A 15,487-nucleotide genomic window follows, 5' to 3' on the forward strand; every position below is an offset into this window, starting at 1 on the left:
GTACTCACTAATGGCTGCTTTATGGCCTATATCAAATGAATTTAACCAGTTTTCAGAGGAAAAGTACCCACGTCACAAACCTATTACTATAATTAGCAATCTTGATGGCAGTCCTAGCAAAAAGGACAAGGACTGAAATGAGCTATAGAGAATGAACTATCCTCTCACACGCAGAGGTGGCTTTTCCAGGTCAGGGATAAAGCATACTATCAAAACAGTCTGAGAAAATACGTACTGATGCTTTAGTTTCCTACACTGTCAGTCTTACACCATTCCAAAGCAACAAATTCATTAAAACAATAAAAAATAAAAAGAATCAAAGCATCTTTCTTTCTTACTTTTTTATCCTGATCTATCTTTTAAATTACCAAGTAAGCCAGCGAATGCGATTAGGGTTAAGATAAAAAGAATTGTAATGATAATAGAACAAAAAGATCAACTAAGGAAACAGAGACTGAAAAAAGAGCATCCTTTCTTTGTGTATTACCAACTTACTCCAATGTCCTCTTGTATTTCAAAGAAGAAAGGAAAAAAAAAAAAAAAACACATAGAAAATTGGCAAATGTCACAAAGGCATTTATGGCAGCAAGACTGCACACTTTTCCTGTACAGTAATTCTAATTTATGGAGGATAGCCCAACAAATGCCAACACTTTTTCTTACACTAGTGAAGCATTGCAGCAATCTACAACAAAAGATATTACCTGATTTTACCAGGTTTTCATTTCTCATACAAATCCCTCATTACTATTTTTATTCAACTTCTGTTATTCAATGGTTGTCTTCCCAGTGTGTCTAGGCAGGTAACTTACATAAGAAAACACAGGTTAAGTCTCAGATAATAGAAACTTGAAACATTTCCAAGTCCCTCTGAGATGTTTTTGAGATGAATGGCATAGGTTAGAGTACCTCTCAAGTTAGCAAAAGAGTCATTGTGCGAATAAAGACAAAAAATCAAAATTCAAAGAGAGGACAAAAGACACAAAAGCCTGCCTTGCTTCAGTACATATTAATAGTTGTAATAAAGATTTAAAAAAAAATTGCCCCAGTTAGCAGATGAGCAGCTACCAAGAACCCCTATCTACCCACCTCTTCTTTTCATATTTTAATTTAGGTTTCAGTTTTTGAAAAGCATTATCATTGGTATGTATACAGGTTCAGGTAAAAGATTTTGTCTGGGGATTTATATGACTTTTTCTATGACATTAACCAGGGAAGTTCATTAACACATTAACAAAAGGCATCACCAGAATGTTTCTCCACACCTTGATCTTTGTTTGAGATTCCTCAATTTTGTATAAAGATCAAAAAGATGAATTTTAATTAGTGACAGAGGTGACGTACATGCCTGTCATTACAACTCCTCTGAAGAGTCTTGCAAGTTCGCCTGCTATCATTTTCCCATTATTATTTTCTCATGAAGTTGCTCTTATTTCTCCATCTTCTTCCACCTCCAGCCTTTCTTACCTTCACTGCCTCACTCTGCTCTGTCTTGTTATTCATTACTTCATTCCTTATGGAGTAGCAAGACACCAAGGTTAAACTCTGAACAACAGGTACCCAACATCAATCACTCTCCATCTCCTCCCACGCTTCTAAACAGTTTGAATGCAATATGTAGAATTACTGAAGGAAAATTCCCACACTTCCAATAATTTTGGAGTAATTTAATTCTTACCTCTTTTTCTTGATCACTTTGGACATAACCATTAATTCCAATCTGTAATCTAGATTTAGTTTTGACCTTCCTCTATATTTGTAAACCTCAACTCTGTTCAGATTTTGCCAATTCTCTTCGTATAACTTCTTTAAGAAGTTTCCTATCTACACACTCAACTTTAACTCTTTAACCATGTCATTCTTATTAACATCTTAACATCACAATATCGTTCTCTCTTGAAAAATGCAGTCTTGCTCAATTAATATTTATTGAGTAGACAAAGACTGTTTTTCTTGCTTATAACCTTGATCTTTTTTTTCACCTTTCTCTTTGTACTCCTCCAGGTAAGTTACAAATGCTTTCTTCCAAACACTTCACTTTCCTATTTATTATCTCTCATTCAATATTGAAAGGACAAGTCCCTTCTTTAATGTCAGCCTACATTCTCCTCCTAGCCTTTCAAGATAGGACCTTTAACAAATTTCTTCCACTCTGTCATGAACAGACACAAACTCACTCCATTATCCTTGAAATTCCCCTTTAAAATAGAGCCTACAAAAACTGGAAAGAGGTTAGGCTGCTCTTGTGCCTCATCCTTTTTGTCTATCGCACTGACTACACAGGTATCCTTGTCATCCTTCCTCATGATATCCATCTCTGGTCTTAGACTGCAGACTCTCTAACAGAAATTACCTTTTTCCTCCATGTTCATACAGTGCGTGGTACAACAACTCAAGGTGAATCTCCATTACATTAATGTAGTAATATAAATTAAAAACAAAAAGAAAGAGAGAGAGAGAGAGAGAGGAAGGGAGGAAGGCAGGAAAACCACCAAAACCAACAATCTTGGTTTTCCTGCCCAGAAGCTGCCTTTCAAAAGTGGATAACTAAGCTTCCCTTAGTCCTCATTCCAAGAGCACCTAAACTATATATTTTACTAAAATTCAGACAGGAACATTACAGTTATACGTCATCAAAAATAACAAATGTAACACTCATGCTTCCGCTGCTACTGAATTTTTGAGACATAATAAATACACTACATCCAAATACAACTGTTACAGAATACAGCTTTTCATTTTGTAGACAGAATTCAGACTGATATATTTTATTACGGTATAGTCATTTCAAAAAGCAAGATAGCATAAGCATATGCAGAACAACCATGTATGATGAGTGAACGAAGGCTTTATAAAAACTGGTTTTGAGTAAAAATACGAAGGAAAAGATGTTTTCTTGCCCTATGGAAAACAGTCCATCCATGAATATACGGAAGATAATCAAGGGAATAAGAAGAAAAAAAAAAAAAAAAAAAAGAAAAAAAAAAAGTGAACCAAGCAGGTCCAGAAGGACTGAATGGGGCAAAAATTAAAAACAGCAGAGGGGATGTCATTCAGAGGTGCTTAGATTCTGAGGGCGTTATGGTCTATTGTAATCATCTAAGATTTCAAATTCCTGCATCAAGACCATATATCTCGGTAAATTAATGCACATTTCAGAAAGATATCCAACTCGATTTAAATACATTCACTGTTTAAGAAACTACCACTTCCTATAGAAAGATGTTCTAATTAACCATCATTCTCTGTCAAATTTCATTTTTTTCTAGACTGAATTTGTCGAGCTTCAATTTCTACATCTTGTTAGGTACTTGTAAGCTAGATTAAAGAGTGATCTTCTATTAAAGATTTTTTTCTCCACATGAGACTTTCAGATCAAAATCAATTCATTTCTCAACAATCAAGTCATTTCTTTGACAAGTTAAGTAAACAGAGCTCTTTAACTCTCTAATTTCCAAATCCTAATTCACTAATGCCTCTTTCTTGAATCTCTCTCATTTTTAATATCATGGTTAGTGTTTGAATAACTGCATATTAGCAGAACATTAATGAAATCAGCAAAGATGACACTACAAGCATTATTTTGTCAAAATTGAAACTTTGTCCCAATTTTCCTATATCTGTGGCAAAGATAACTCCTGTGAAGGAGATAGCTTACTGAAAGTGTGCAAAATGTATTTGATAGTTGTCTGTTAAGGTAGAGCCAAGGTAGATAAGGAAGAGTAGACAAAGGTACACTGGTAACAACATGAATCGGGAAACACAATGTAAAGGTTGGCTAAAATTATGGATACACAAAAGGGCATATGAATAAAAATAATAATAAATAAATAAATAGGATTCTAACATCTCATGGACATTTTCCTTTAAAGCCCTGAAAAGAAAGACACAAGTTTTCTTATATCAGTGGTTTCCATCTAGCCTTCCTGTGCAGTCCAAGAGGGTAGAAGAGGAACAGCTTTACCCAAAGACTGCTTTTAAAGCTAAGAAGTGACCAGCATAAAATACCGCCAAAAATTTAAGCAAAAATTATTTAAAATAATGTCATGCTATACCTTTAGATAGCATCTAGCTTTTCTGTCCCTTTTCTTCCAAACTTAAGAAATTTTACAATAAAGCTTGTTAATTTTTCACTTTTTTCTCTTCATATATTTTTACTTGGTCATATAAAGATGAAAGACAAAGCTACAATGTGATTTAAAACAAATTACATTTTTTATTAAGTAAACACAAATGGGAGAAATACATAAATAGCAGAGGCTTGGAAGTTGGTGAAAGACAGCTGGTATTGCCAAGCAGTAAAGAAAGTTATGAGAAATATAATACCTCCAGAAGCTGAAGTTGCATACAAATGCAGAAAGGACCACAAACTTGGAAAATTAAGTAAAATAATAAAATTAGGCAGGCTAAGAATGATTGTACTCTTTCTTTTATTCTAAATCTTCCTGCCACCTAATAGTCTGGTTTTAGAGTGAGCACTCACAGAGGATGGCACTATTTCAGAGGCAAAATTAATTTTTTGTGTGTTCACTGCAGAAGAAACTGAAGACAGTTTTACCACAGAACCTTTTTTTGATGGAAAATGTTCTCTGCAAAAAGCAGTTCTGCTTTACAAAACTTCAAGAGTTCTTCAAAGGGGTCAAGTATCTAGATAAGGGTGATCTGAATAGCACAGGCTGCTTTTGATTCCAAATGGCTATTGGCAAAGACCCTCACCAACAACATTTAAGGAAAGTAGACAGCCATGGGATGAGTCCTGGCATGGCTAAAGAATGGAACAAAAGACAGGGAACAAGGTAGTAGTAAATGGTCTGTTCTCAAAATCAAGGGAGATAAACAGTGGAGTTTCCCTGGGACCTGATTTATTCAACATGTTTACAAGTGATGAGCACTGAGGTGGCAAAGTTTGCTGTTGCTATGAGGCTATTCAAGACAGTAAAGAAAAGAGCAGGCTGTAAAGAATTGCAGAAAGATGAAATTGACATTTTGGACAGTAAAATGGTAGATGAATTCAGTGTGGATAAATGCAAAGAGGAAAGGGGGAAAATTTATCCTTGTTTCATAAAGGAAGTAGAGTAAACTGACCATCACCAGGAAGCTCCTCATGTTATTACAGAGTTTCATGAAAATATTTGCTCAGTGCTCAACTGTAGTCAAACAGCAAATCACTGCTAGGCATTTTTAGAAGAGGAACAGAAAGAATAATTATGCCATTACATATATCTATAATTTGCACATACTTCAAATGCAGTACAGCTCACCCTCATCTGAAAAGGAGTAGAACGAAACTGGAAAAGAAATGTAAAAGGGCAAGTATGATCAGAGGTGTTGAATGGCCTCCACCTGAGCTGAAGTTTCTGTGACAGAGAGCTACAAATTTACAATGGCCGTGAACAGGCAGACTGTTTATTTTTTCTTCTCTCACATACATAAAATCGTCAAATGAAGATGGCAGGAACCAGGAGGGTTTTCATTCTAACCAAAGGGCAGGAAATTATTCTTTTGGCAGCCTCCTCCTTGCCAGTAGATGTTGTGCATACAGGAACACTACACGGGGAGACTGGAAAAGCAGTTCAGAGAAAGGGATTCCTTTAAGGTTACTAAGCTGACAAACACAACTAATTCAATAAATATGTCTCAAAAAGTTTGAATTTACCAACACATCAATTTGATGAACATAGAGGGAGTCTTTGTTAAAGCTGTCCTATGTTGATAGAACCTGTTACATGATCCACTGAAATCAAGAAGGTTAGAAAGCTGAACTAAATGTAAAATATTCACATGCTACCAGTTACAGAATAAGAGGAAATTAATATAAGAATGGGACCAGGACTATGTAGTAGTGCTCTGTCATTGAGACCTTATCCTGCTATTATGCTGAGTGTAATTTAGTCTTTAGAAAGGCTTTTTTTTTTTTTTTCTTATCAGGCTTAAATCAGTAAGCCTGTAAATTTTTATAATTGTAAGAAACTCTACAATTTTCAGTAACAGATGATAACCCATCTGCTAACCTTTAAGGAGCAGGAATTGTCACTTTTGGCCACTTCCTTATACTTTTCTGGTATGAGTTCTAATGTTGACTACAAAATCACCTGAATGTATGATACACTACTACTAATCAATTCAAACAGTGCATCATGTAATAAGCATTTCTCTTATTGTAATATAATGTAATCTCTCTGGGGCAGCTCTTAGCAAAACAGTAGAGTTGTTCATGCCTGAAACTTATAGGTCCCATATCAGTAGTAAGTACACAAATTTTCTTCTTAACATCCAATCTCCTCAGACAAAGGACTTGGTGAACAAACTACTTGTTGGACAAGAATAAAAGAGTCTGATAACATTTAGAATATACTGCAAATCATTTCTTTTGATAAAGCTTTTCCATTGTGACATTTGTAACAACAACTATTTTTCAAAATTCTACAACATAAACCTGTACTTCAGGAAGATTTCCACGTGAAAAAGGAAGAAAAAGAGCAGAGATTTTATGATTGTTATTCCTAATTTAATTGTTGGTGGACATGTTCAAAATAACGATATAATGCATGTCAAAGTAGAAACGATGGTACAAAGAATGCTATCAGGATAACTTGTATGCTATGTTGTGGTGTAAAATTGAAGTGGTTCAAGAACGATTTCAGAATGTGAAAAAAATAAAATCATCAAATCTATACATGATATTAACAATTCACTTTTCTATGGCAAGTCATTATTAGTAACTTAGTGGCATTACTGTACCTATTTCCAGTAAGTGTTAGCAAAAAATTCTGAACATACTCCTGGAAGCTAAAAATAAACTTGAATTGTATAGCCATTGCTGAAGTAAACTGTTTACTAAATATCTATTATTACATTATAACACACAATATGACAAACTGCCAGTTTGGCTTACATTACTGTACTTTTAAACAATAATCAAGAGTTGGCAGAGAGCTAGATAAGTGCTCATTTACTGCATTTTGTATAAATCTAAATAAATAAATGTATGGCAGGTTGTCTTAATCTAACATGTCTTGGCTGATACTGGATTGCTCCTTTTTGTACCATACATTTTTTGGCATATTCTCCAAGTCTAGATTTGAATGTCTGGAATATCATAAACTGAGTCTCATACAGATAATTTTTACTCCACGTGCAAGGAAAACAGTACAAGATCCCAAAATGAGATGGAGGTGTAGTGAGAAGGGTTGATTATTTTTTATATGCAATAATATTATAATTTTGGACTAGACACTGTTACTGGATACATCAGGGTGAGGAACATGTAGAGCTTTCTCCAGATTAAATTAATGTTACAGTATATCACTTAAATCATGTTCATTTCTCTGCAAGCTCTGATTAATGTAAAGAAAAAAAAAAGTCACCTCATATCACTGCAAGCTGGTGTTGCATTCTTCCCTATGAAACATCACATTTTCTTGTCCTTGTCTTTTTTTCTATGCAAACCCCAGGTTTTGGGTTGTAGGTAAAATGAATCAGGGTTACAGTAATATTTCAGATATTACATCAGTCTTTTAAGCTTTTACAAGGCCTTTAGAAGTGATCAAATAACTTTGTTACTGTCTTCATCACGTCATTACTGAATCTGAAGGACTGATCCATCTATTAGTAGTTAACAAATAGTAGTAGCTAACCTAAGCAAAACCTTAATTTCTATATGAGATAACTATTAATGTGCATAACATAAAGAAATACAAGATGATTACAGTCATAATAACAATTATTTTATAATAATCTACAATACTACAATAAACTTGCAAAAGCCTTAAGAATGTAGAATTAAAAATCAAACTAAGTTTTTATTATGAGAACCTTATGCTTCAATACAGTATTTCACTTTATTTTGTGATTTAATTATTTTTAATGTAAATAAGACCCCAAATGCTATTGCACTAAGTTAAACACTTGACATTTTTACTCCTTAAAACGCAATATTTCATGAAGTCTAGATATGTTTATTAATTAGTGATTATTAACACCCAGTAAACAACATCATGTCTTGTAAAAACACAATCTTTCTTCACAGCATGAAGCCGAAATCTATTATTCACTGATTCCATATGCTGAAATACACTCAAATGATCACAAATGACCTTAAGCATTAGATAAATGTAAATGAAGACAGGGTAGAAAATGTGCTTTTGATTGATATCTAAAAGACCAGGTTTGAAGTCTTGACAAGGGATGAAATCTGAAATCTTATACAAAGCAGAGGGCAATTGGAAATCTACAAAATCTAAGCTTCTAAATGGATATACTGCACAGATCTGAGGTTCTCACAAGAAGTGTTCAGCACACAGAACCTCAAAGACTTATCCTGGGTCCATGTAGCCCTTGTCTACTTGGCAGGCAAGTATTAGGATGCACAGATCTCTAAGTTATATGTACATATGTCCTAATGAAGGCAGAATTTTCCTAAGTGTTCCTTAAAAGAACTTCTCTATACAGTATGGCTACATAAGCATAGAATAAATGATGTGAATGATAGCCATTAAAATTGTATTGTTTTAGCCCTCTATGTTAATAGCCTTATTCTGCTGGTTTTAGCCCTTTTTCACTTTTATTTTTGTCTTTCTGAGGACTGAGAGCCCTTCTTCCAGAATGAGAATCATTAAAAAAAAAAAAAAAGGTAAGAAGGAGAAGGAAGGAGGAGAAGGAGATTTAGACACAAGTAAGAAAGCACTATTTCATCTTAGGTAGCCACCTAAGTAGCACATTCTTACTAGCACTAGGTAGCACATTCTTACTTATAACCATATGCCATAAATATGAGGAGCTTTACAATTTACTTTTAAATATTACAAAAGATTAACCCATTTCACATTCTTTGCAGTTTCTAGTCTCTATCACACTTGGAGACCAATAAAATTAATAGTTAAATAGCTAACGTCAGTAGCATCAATTACAGGGTGTCACAGGGAGGGCTTTGGAGATTATCTGAAACCAAAGTCTCTGGACTTCTACAATGCTCACCCTCCAAAGCATGCCTTTGGGGCTAACTTGGAGACAATGCTCTGGTGCACTTTTAGAAAAACACTGAATGTGCCCCACACTTTAGGACATAGTAAGAGTAGAGAAGGGCCCTAATACTCTGTGCCTGGTTCCCACACTCCCCATTTACCCTCACACAAGCAACACGATACTGATTATGCACACAGGATGATCAGAAGCTCCAACAACATCTGCCCCAGGAACAAGTGACGTCCATTGCCACCCTGAATTCTCAGAGAAATTTAAAAATAAAACCTGCTAGTGATTTAGGTACATTTGCTTCAAGCCTCATATTCAGTAAAATGGATAATATTGACTCTCAAGCAGCCTAATTTCAACCAGGCACTGAATTACGGTTTGAAGAGAAATTCTGTATATTAAAATTAATTAAATAATTAAAAAGGAGGTTATGTCACCAAGATTAATTGTACTTTATTTGCTAGGATAAAAAGTAATTCAAATATATTTTTAATACTTTCTGTCTTGCATCACTTAACCCATGACAGATACATACCCTGCTGTATACATACCTGTGTCAGGGTCAGTAATGTCACATATTGACACTTTTGACTACATTTCACATTTACATGAAATAAACAATTCCATGAGAATGCATAAAGCACTTTGGTAGAACCTTACCAGCTTGACACTTTCTGAGCCTTAAATATTCCTGCAGTTTGGTTTCTTGCGATGATGTCACTTACATCTGTCGCATATTTGTTAAGAATTTTCCATAAAACTAGAGCAGTATTAAAAATCATCAAAACATTTTTAAATCATTAATACCTTCATAATGTCTTTCATCTATTTCCTCTTTAAACTGTGCTAATAGTCACTCTTTTCAAACACATAAATTTTACAATGCTACTCTGGTACATCAGCTGTAAATCTACTCAGCCACTTGCTCTTGTTACGCACCTCTATCGTTCTTTCATTTATGTTTCCATTTACAAAATTGCTAGCACTGTAAATATAGAGGAAGCTGAAAAAAAATTCCCATATTTTACATACATTTAAAAGCAACTATAAGAATTACTGCCATGGTGAACAGAAATGTCTTGGCATGCTCATTTAATGTGTAATTTTTAGTTTGTGCTGCTTTCAACTGTATCACTGGATCACAGTGCTGAGGCTTATGGTTTTGAGTTCCAGTCCTGCCACAAGTTATGTACTTTTGTACCTGGCTCTCTCTGGATGAAATCCAGCAAACACTGGGAGCACCTTCACCTGTAGGCAAGGGAGTTTCTAGTTCATTTGCTTTCTAGAGAATGGTTTGGACATTACTGCCATAAAGGACAGTACAAAGTTATAAATGCCTTTTCTTCACCACAGGCACTGGCAGCAGTGCCTCAGCTTCACATCTCAGCTGCTTTCAGTTTGGAAGATCAGGTCATAAATTTAGGTAGCCACATAGGCAGGCCAAAGTAAGGGCTGTTAGTGAAAAGTTTCAAAGGGAGCTGTGCCCAGTAATTGATACTTGGAAAGATAACCTTCATAACCAATCATTTCTGGGTAGCCATTGGAAAGAAAGGATGTAGCAAGTAACTAAAAAACTATGAAAACATTAACTGGCATCCAGTACGAACGTGTTTGAACAGTTCACTCTCAAATATCAAAAATTATCATAGAGGGACAAATTTCGTAAAGATGTCAAAGATCATTCATTCTTATTTAAGGTATAGGAAATATGTCAAATTCTTTTTTGCAAGTCCTCTTCTAAGAAAAATGAACACTAATGTCAGGCTAATTTAAAAAATGACTTATGTATCTTTTTATTTGCTTTGCTGAAATCTCATAATGGGCCTTCCTAACACTGTTGACTGTTTAAGATAAGTTATTTTAGAAAAGCCTCTAACCAAACAATGTGAAAGAAAAGACAACTTATATTTTGTGAAGCCGAAGAGTAGAAACGGAATGATAGAGAAGTGCTTTAAACAAGTCTCTGTACTTTGGATATGCTTTTAAAATCTTTTCCAAAATATGCATTGGCAAGTAGTAAGAAACGGCCAATACTTGTGAAACAGAAAGAAGGCATAGGTAATTCCATGAGCAAAGCATGATGTTGTATAGTACAAGCAGAAGAAGCAGTGTTGAGAAATTAGCTACACTACACTTAAATTATATAACTGGGCAAAATTATTAATAATTGTTGTAACCATGTTAACATTAGCTTTTTAAAATAATTTATAAGCCCATGTCTTCAGGCATTCTGGATGAACATGCTCTTTCTAACCTAAATTTCCCAGGACTGTTGAAAGATCCATATACTATATTTTAATGGCCATTATAGTGCACTGCAACAATGTTTTGTGTTATTGATGCTTTCAGACAGCAGTTCAAGTCACTATTGCATGGTGTGAAACAGAGCTAAGGCAGAAGGTACAAGACTTTCTGAAATAGGAGACAATTTTTTAGTAAAAATGAACCGCATCCTTGGATTTGGAAGTGTCTGAGTATAGATGCTTCCAGTGTTCTAGAGAAATAGGTGTTGATGTTCGTGGCTGAATATGTTGTAGAAATGGCCTAACCTGGAAAATTTGTATCCAGATGAATATCAAAAATTCAAAGATGAATATCAAAATTTCAAAGAGGAGTGAATGTGATAATTTTGCATACATAAATCTTTAATAGTCAATGTAAATATCTACATTTTTATTTTTTAATACTATTTTCATTCAAATGATCATGAAGGAACTTAGACAAAACATAGTAAGTCAACAATAAAGTTTTCAATGAAACAAGACCATCCATCTTTATATAATTGATTTTGCAATATGAATGATCTGTTAATTGACTAAAATCTGTCTGATAAGCAAAAGGAGTGCATTAGAATGAAATCTTTTAAATGGATTAGTAACTTAAAGAATAATATCCACTTAAAAACCTCCATAAACCCCATGCATAAGAGCACTGATTAGTATAAAATATAGCTATGTATTTCACAGTGAAGTGGTTAAAATCACAACAAAGATTTTAAATTAACATGTTCATCAATTGTTTTAGTTTTTAATATTTCAATAACATATCCTAATAAACATACTCACAACATACATAGTCAATACTTCACGTGCCAGTATGAAATGAAGAATAATGTGAAAAATGTCAAAAACTAAAAGAAAAATCAAATCCTCAAAAGCTTGAGACTTCACAAAGCAAGGCTGTTAGTTACGCTCACTGAATAGCGATAACAACAACAAAAACAACAATAATTATGATGATGATGATAATACAAAGGCAGATTCTCAGATGCAATGCACTATTGCCAGGTCGATTTTCAATTACATTTCACTGATGTATTCATTTGTTTCTTAATGTGCTCATCTTGCCCATTAAGAATAATTAGCAGGCTTGCTTGGTGATTTCCTGGCTTCTGACAGTGATTTTTTTCTTTTTTGTTGACAACCACTTTTACTTTTTGGAAAGTAATTTTTGGATATTATAGTATGACTGGCATGTAATTTAAGCTTCCTAAGAAATTTAAAGGGAAGATGTAAACAGTAATTTTTAAACAAGATTATTTTAATGTATAATACCTACATAAAAAGCACAATACTAAGCATTCAATGTTCCTGAAAAGCAGCATCTAGACAAGAAAACAGTATTTTATCCTACAGTAATTTAATTTGGTACACTAAACAATTAAAAAATATCACCAGCAATAATAAAAATTAGCAGAAATGCATCATGTGTGGTGTATGCCACTTGAAGCCAAACACCCTTTCCAATTACACAAAAAAAATTCTTACTGATTCCTGTGAGTCTGGTGTGACTGAAACAGACCTAAATTTAGCCTAAACTTCTGTTCTAGCTGGTCACTATACAAAAGAATGCAAAAGAAATTACCATTAAACAGATCATAAAATTACTATTGAAGTCCATAAAACACATAAAATGCAACATAAATTTTATTATGTGTGCTTTTAAGAATACATTCCACCTACACTGTAAAGTTCTTAGTCTGCTGCACTTTGGCACCCTGCTAATATTAAGCCCATTGTAAAATCCAACACAATAAAAGCACTTTGAATGCTGAGCCTTCAGAGCACCAAATGTTAAAAAAGAAAAATAAATTCCTGTTAGAGCCTTCCACCAATCACTCCTCTGAAAGGGATTCACTGAGTGAATACAGATGAAGACTTCTTGCAAGACTTTCAGAAATAAAAAATATTTTACAACATATTGTGGAAAACTAAGGTGTGCTAATTAGAATATATTAACATATTTTTTTCAGGAATTAAAGTACTTTAACTAGTTTATTTCCAAAGACTGGCTGAATATTTCTAGTGCTCACTGATTTTCTTTATCATGGAAGACGTCTAAATCACAAAAAAAGTTCAGGTATGTTTGTGGAATCTGCTATGCAAGGTATGTGCAGACTTGATTACTGAGCTTACATGAAGCTTTCTGTGGTTAAAATGACCTTTTGTTAAATAACAGATATTTTCATAAAATATCTGTTTGTTTTGTTAAGCTAGTTTTAAAACACTTTTCTTCTACATTTTTTATCTTCATAATGACATATAAGAAAGACTGGGAGAGTAGATACTGCATAAAATGCACTGAATAATCAGTACTTCCTCCTCAGCCCATGAGCATAATCAGCTATATTTTAGCAAAATAAGAATCCTTGGAACACAACTGAGAACTTGTATTTTCAAGTGAGAGGAAGCTTTCATCAAGATTCCTTCAAGATTTAAAAGATATGTTTGGCTATTTTTTTCCATGAATTTGTGAAAGTATAAGCAATTATAGTTGTCTGTGTTACCTCTGAGTGTTTGGAGGTAGTAGCAAACATAATAATGCACCATTTCACTGCTATGTCTCTTGATTAAACAGTCATAAGCAATTGCCATTTTCCTAATCCACAACCTTGTTTAACTTTTTTTTTCATTAAGTACTCATTATGTTAGCTTTCAAATTCATTAAAAAACAAAACAAAAACAAACAAACAAACAAACAAAATCAAATCTAAACAATTTTGATGATGTAGGGGCCAAAACATGAAAAACTAGGCTGGCTTAACATGCAAATGGAAATATTACCAAGGAACAAAAGCAAATAGATACCTTCCATTTTTTCCCTCTCAGTTTCTAAGGGCTATTAATATTCCCTATATATATCTGTTCTTGTTCTGTGCTGATATTTAATGTGGCCACAAATTATGCTCACTCATTTTCTCGCTTAGCCAAAGTACAGTTCAATTTTCTGAACTGTGTGTTCATACTAGAAGGGCATAATAGCAATTTATTCTAATAAAATAATATAAGAAATATAGTAAAATACTTTTTACAAGGGACAGAGGAGTTTTGTAATCTTTCTTTCATCGAGAAAAATAATGTTAAATTGCTAATTGTTTAAGCACACTAAATGGATAATTGGTAGGCAGTTATAACTTTGTAGCAATAATGAAACTATGCATTTCAAAATATACTACGACAGTATACAAATACTATGCATTTTTAAGAGGTGAATATCTGAAAGAAAAAAAAAAAAAAAGAAAGAAAGAAACCACACCCACAAACCTAGTTTCTTTTGCAAAATGACTATGGGAAGGGGAGCTAATGATTTGATTCACTGCTATACCTCCTGTAATGTGCAGCTTACACACAAGGAATCTTTCAGCACTCAACCATAAGGCAAATATTTACTACTGTACTTGCTCTATACCGACACGTATATTTTTAACTAAAGAAGAAAATGTGGAATTTATTATGGGGGAAGCTGCAGCTCTGTTCAAAACATTTTACATCTATTTTTTAATTACTTATGTGGGGACTTTTTCTTAATATACCCCATGCCGTCTGTCTTTATATCGATTGTTACTCAGCCAGTAAAAAGGAATGAACACAACAAACCAGTTTTCTATCTGAATAAGGATACTTTTGATGGCCTTTTCATTTCCATCAGTTAACAGAACTTCTTTGACATCTGCAGAAATAGCAACCTGAAAAAAAGAGCACAGCAAACAATGAGCAAATATGCTTGTCTGTGTGGAAGTGAAGACAGGAGTGACAAGCCTTCAGTATCATGCTTCCTCACCTATTTCTCTGTAACAATCTTCAATCTTTTTTCATTTTATGTCTGCATTATTTTAATCATTCAATCAAATCAGTCAATACTTTTATCATTCCATTTGCGGGAGCCTCTATCTTGCTATCATTCTGTTCCGTAATTGCATTGTGACAGCGGATGATGGTATTCTGAGAGGCTTTCATTTGCGGGCTTCTGTTTATCTAGTAGAGCCATCATACAAGGCTGTCACTCTGCCTTTCAGCTTGCTTCTGTCTGACTGCCTGATGCCCTTCATATAACTTTGCATTGCAGGCAGATGGCTTTGTAAGGGTAATTTTTTTGTGAGCTTTGACATGCTCGCACATTGGGCTGTAACCTCGACACATTGTATAAGAGCGACAGGTTTGTCAAATGCCAATCAGTGTAACAATATGCTTTTATTTGTAGAGACATAAAAACTTGTCTAATGCACTGCACTGCT

General features: G+C 34.0%; 1 protein-coding gene across 2 annotated transcripts in view; it reads right to left on the reverse strand.

Annotated features, from left to right (window-relative positions):
• CAMKMT (calmodulin-lysine N-methyltransferase) overlaps positions 1-15,487 on the reverse strand; it is a 226,782-nt gene that overhangs the window by 25,458 nt on the left and 185,837 nt on the right. For both annotated transcript variants that reach the window (XM_068676692.1, XM_068676691.1), the window contains 2 exons: positions 14,875-14,938; positions 9,634-9,700 (listed from right to left, as the gene is read on the reverse strand). In XM_068676692.1, the coding sequence (XP_068532793.1) occupies positions 9,634-9,700; positions 14,875-14,938 (131 nt within the window). The remainder of the gene's footprint in view (positions 1-9,633; positions 9,701-14,874; positions 14,939-15,487) is intronic.

Source organism: Anas acuta, chromosome 3 (genome assembly GCF_963932015.1).
Source record: "Anas acuta chromosome 3, bAnaAcu1.1, whole genome shotgun sequence".
Taxonomy (NCBI): domain Eukaryota; kingdom Metazoa; phylum Chordata; class Aves; order Anseriformes; family Anatidae; genus Anas; species Anas acuta.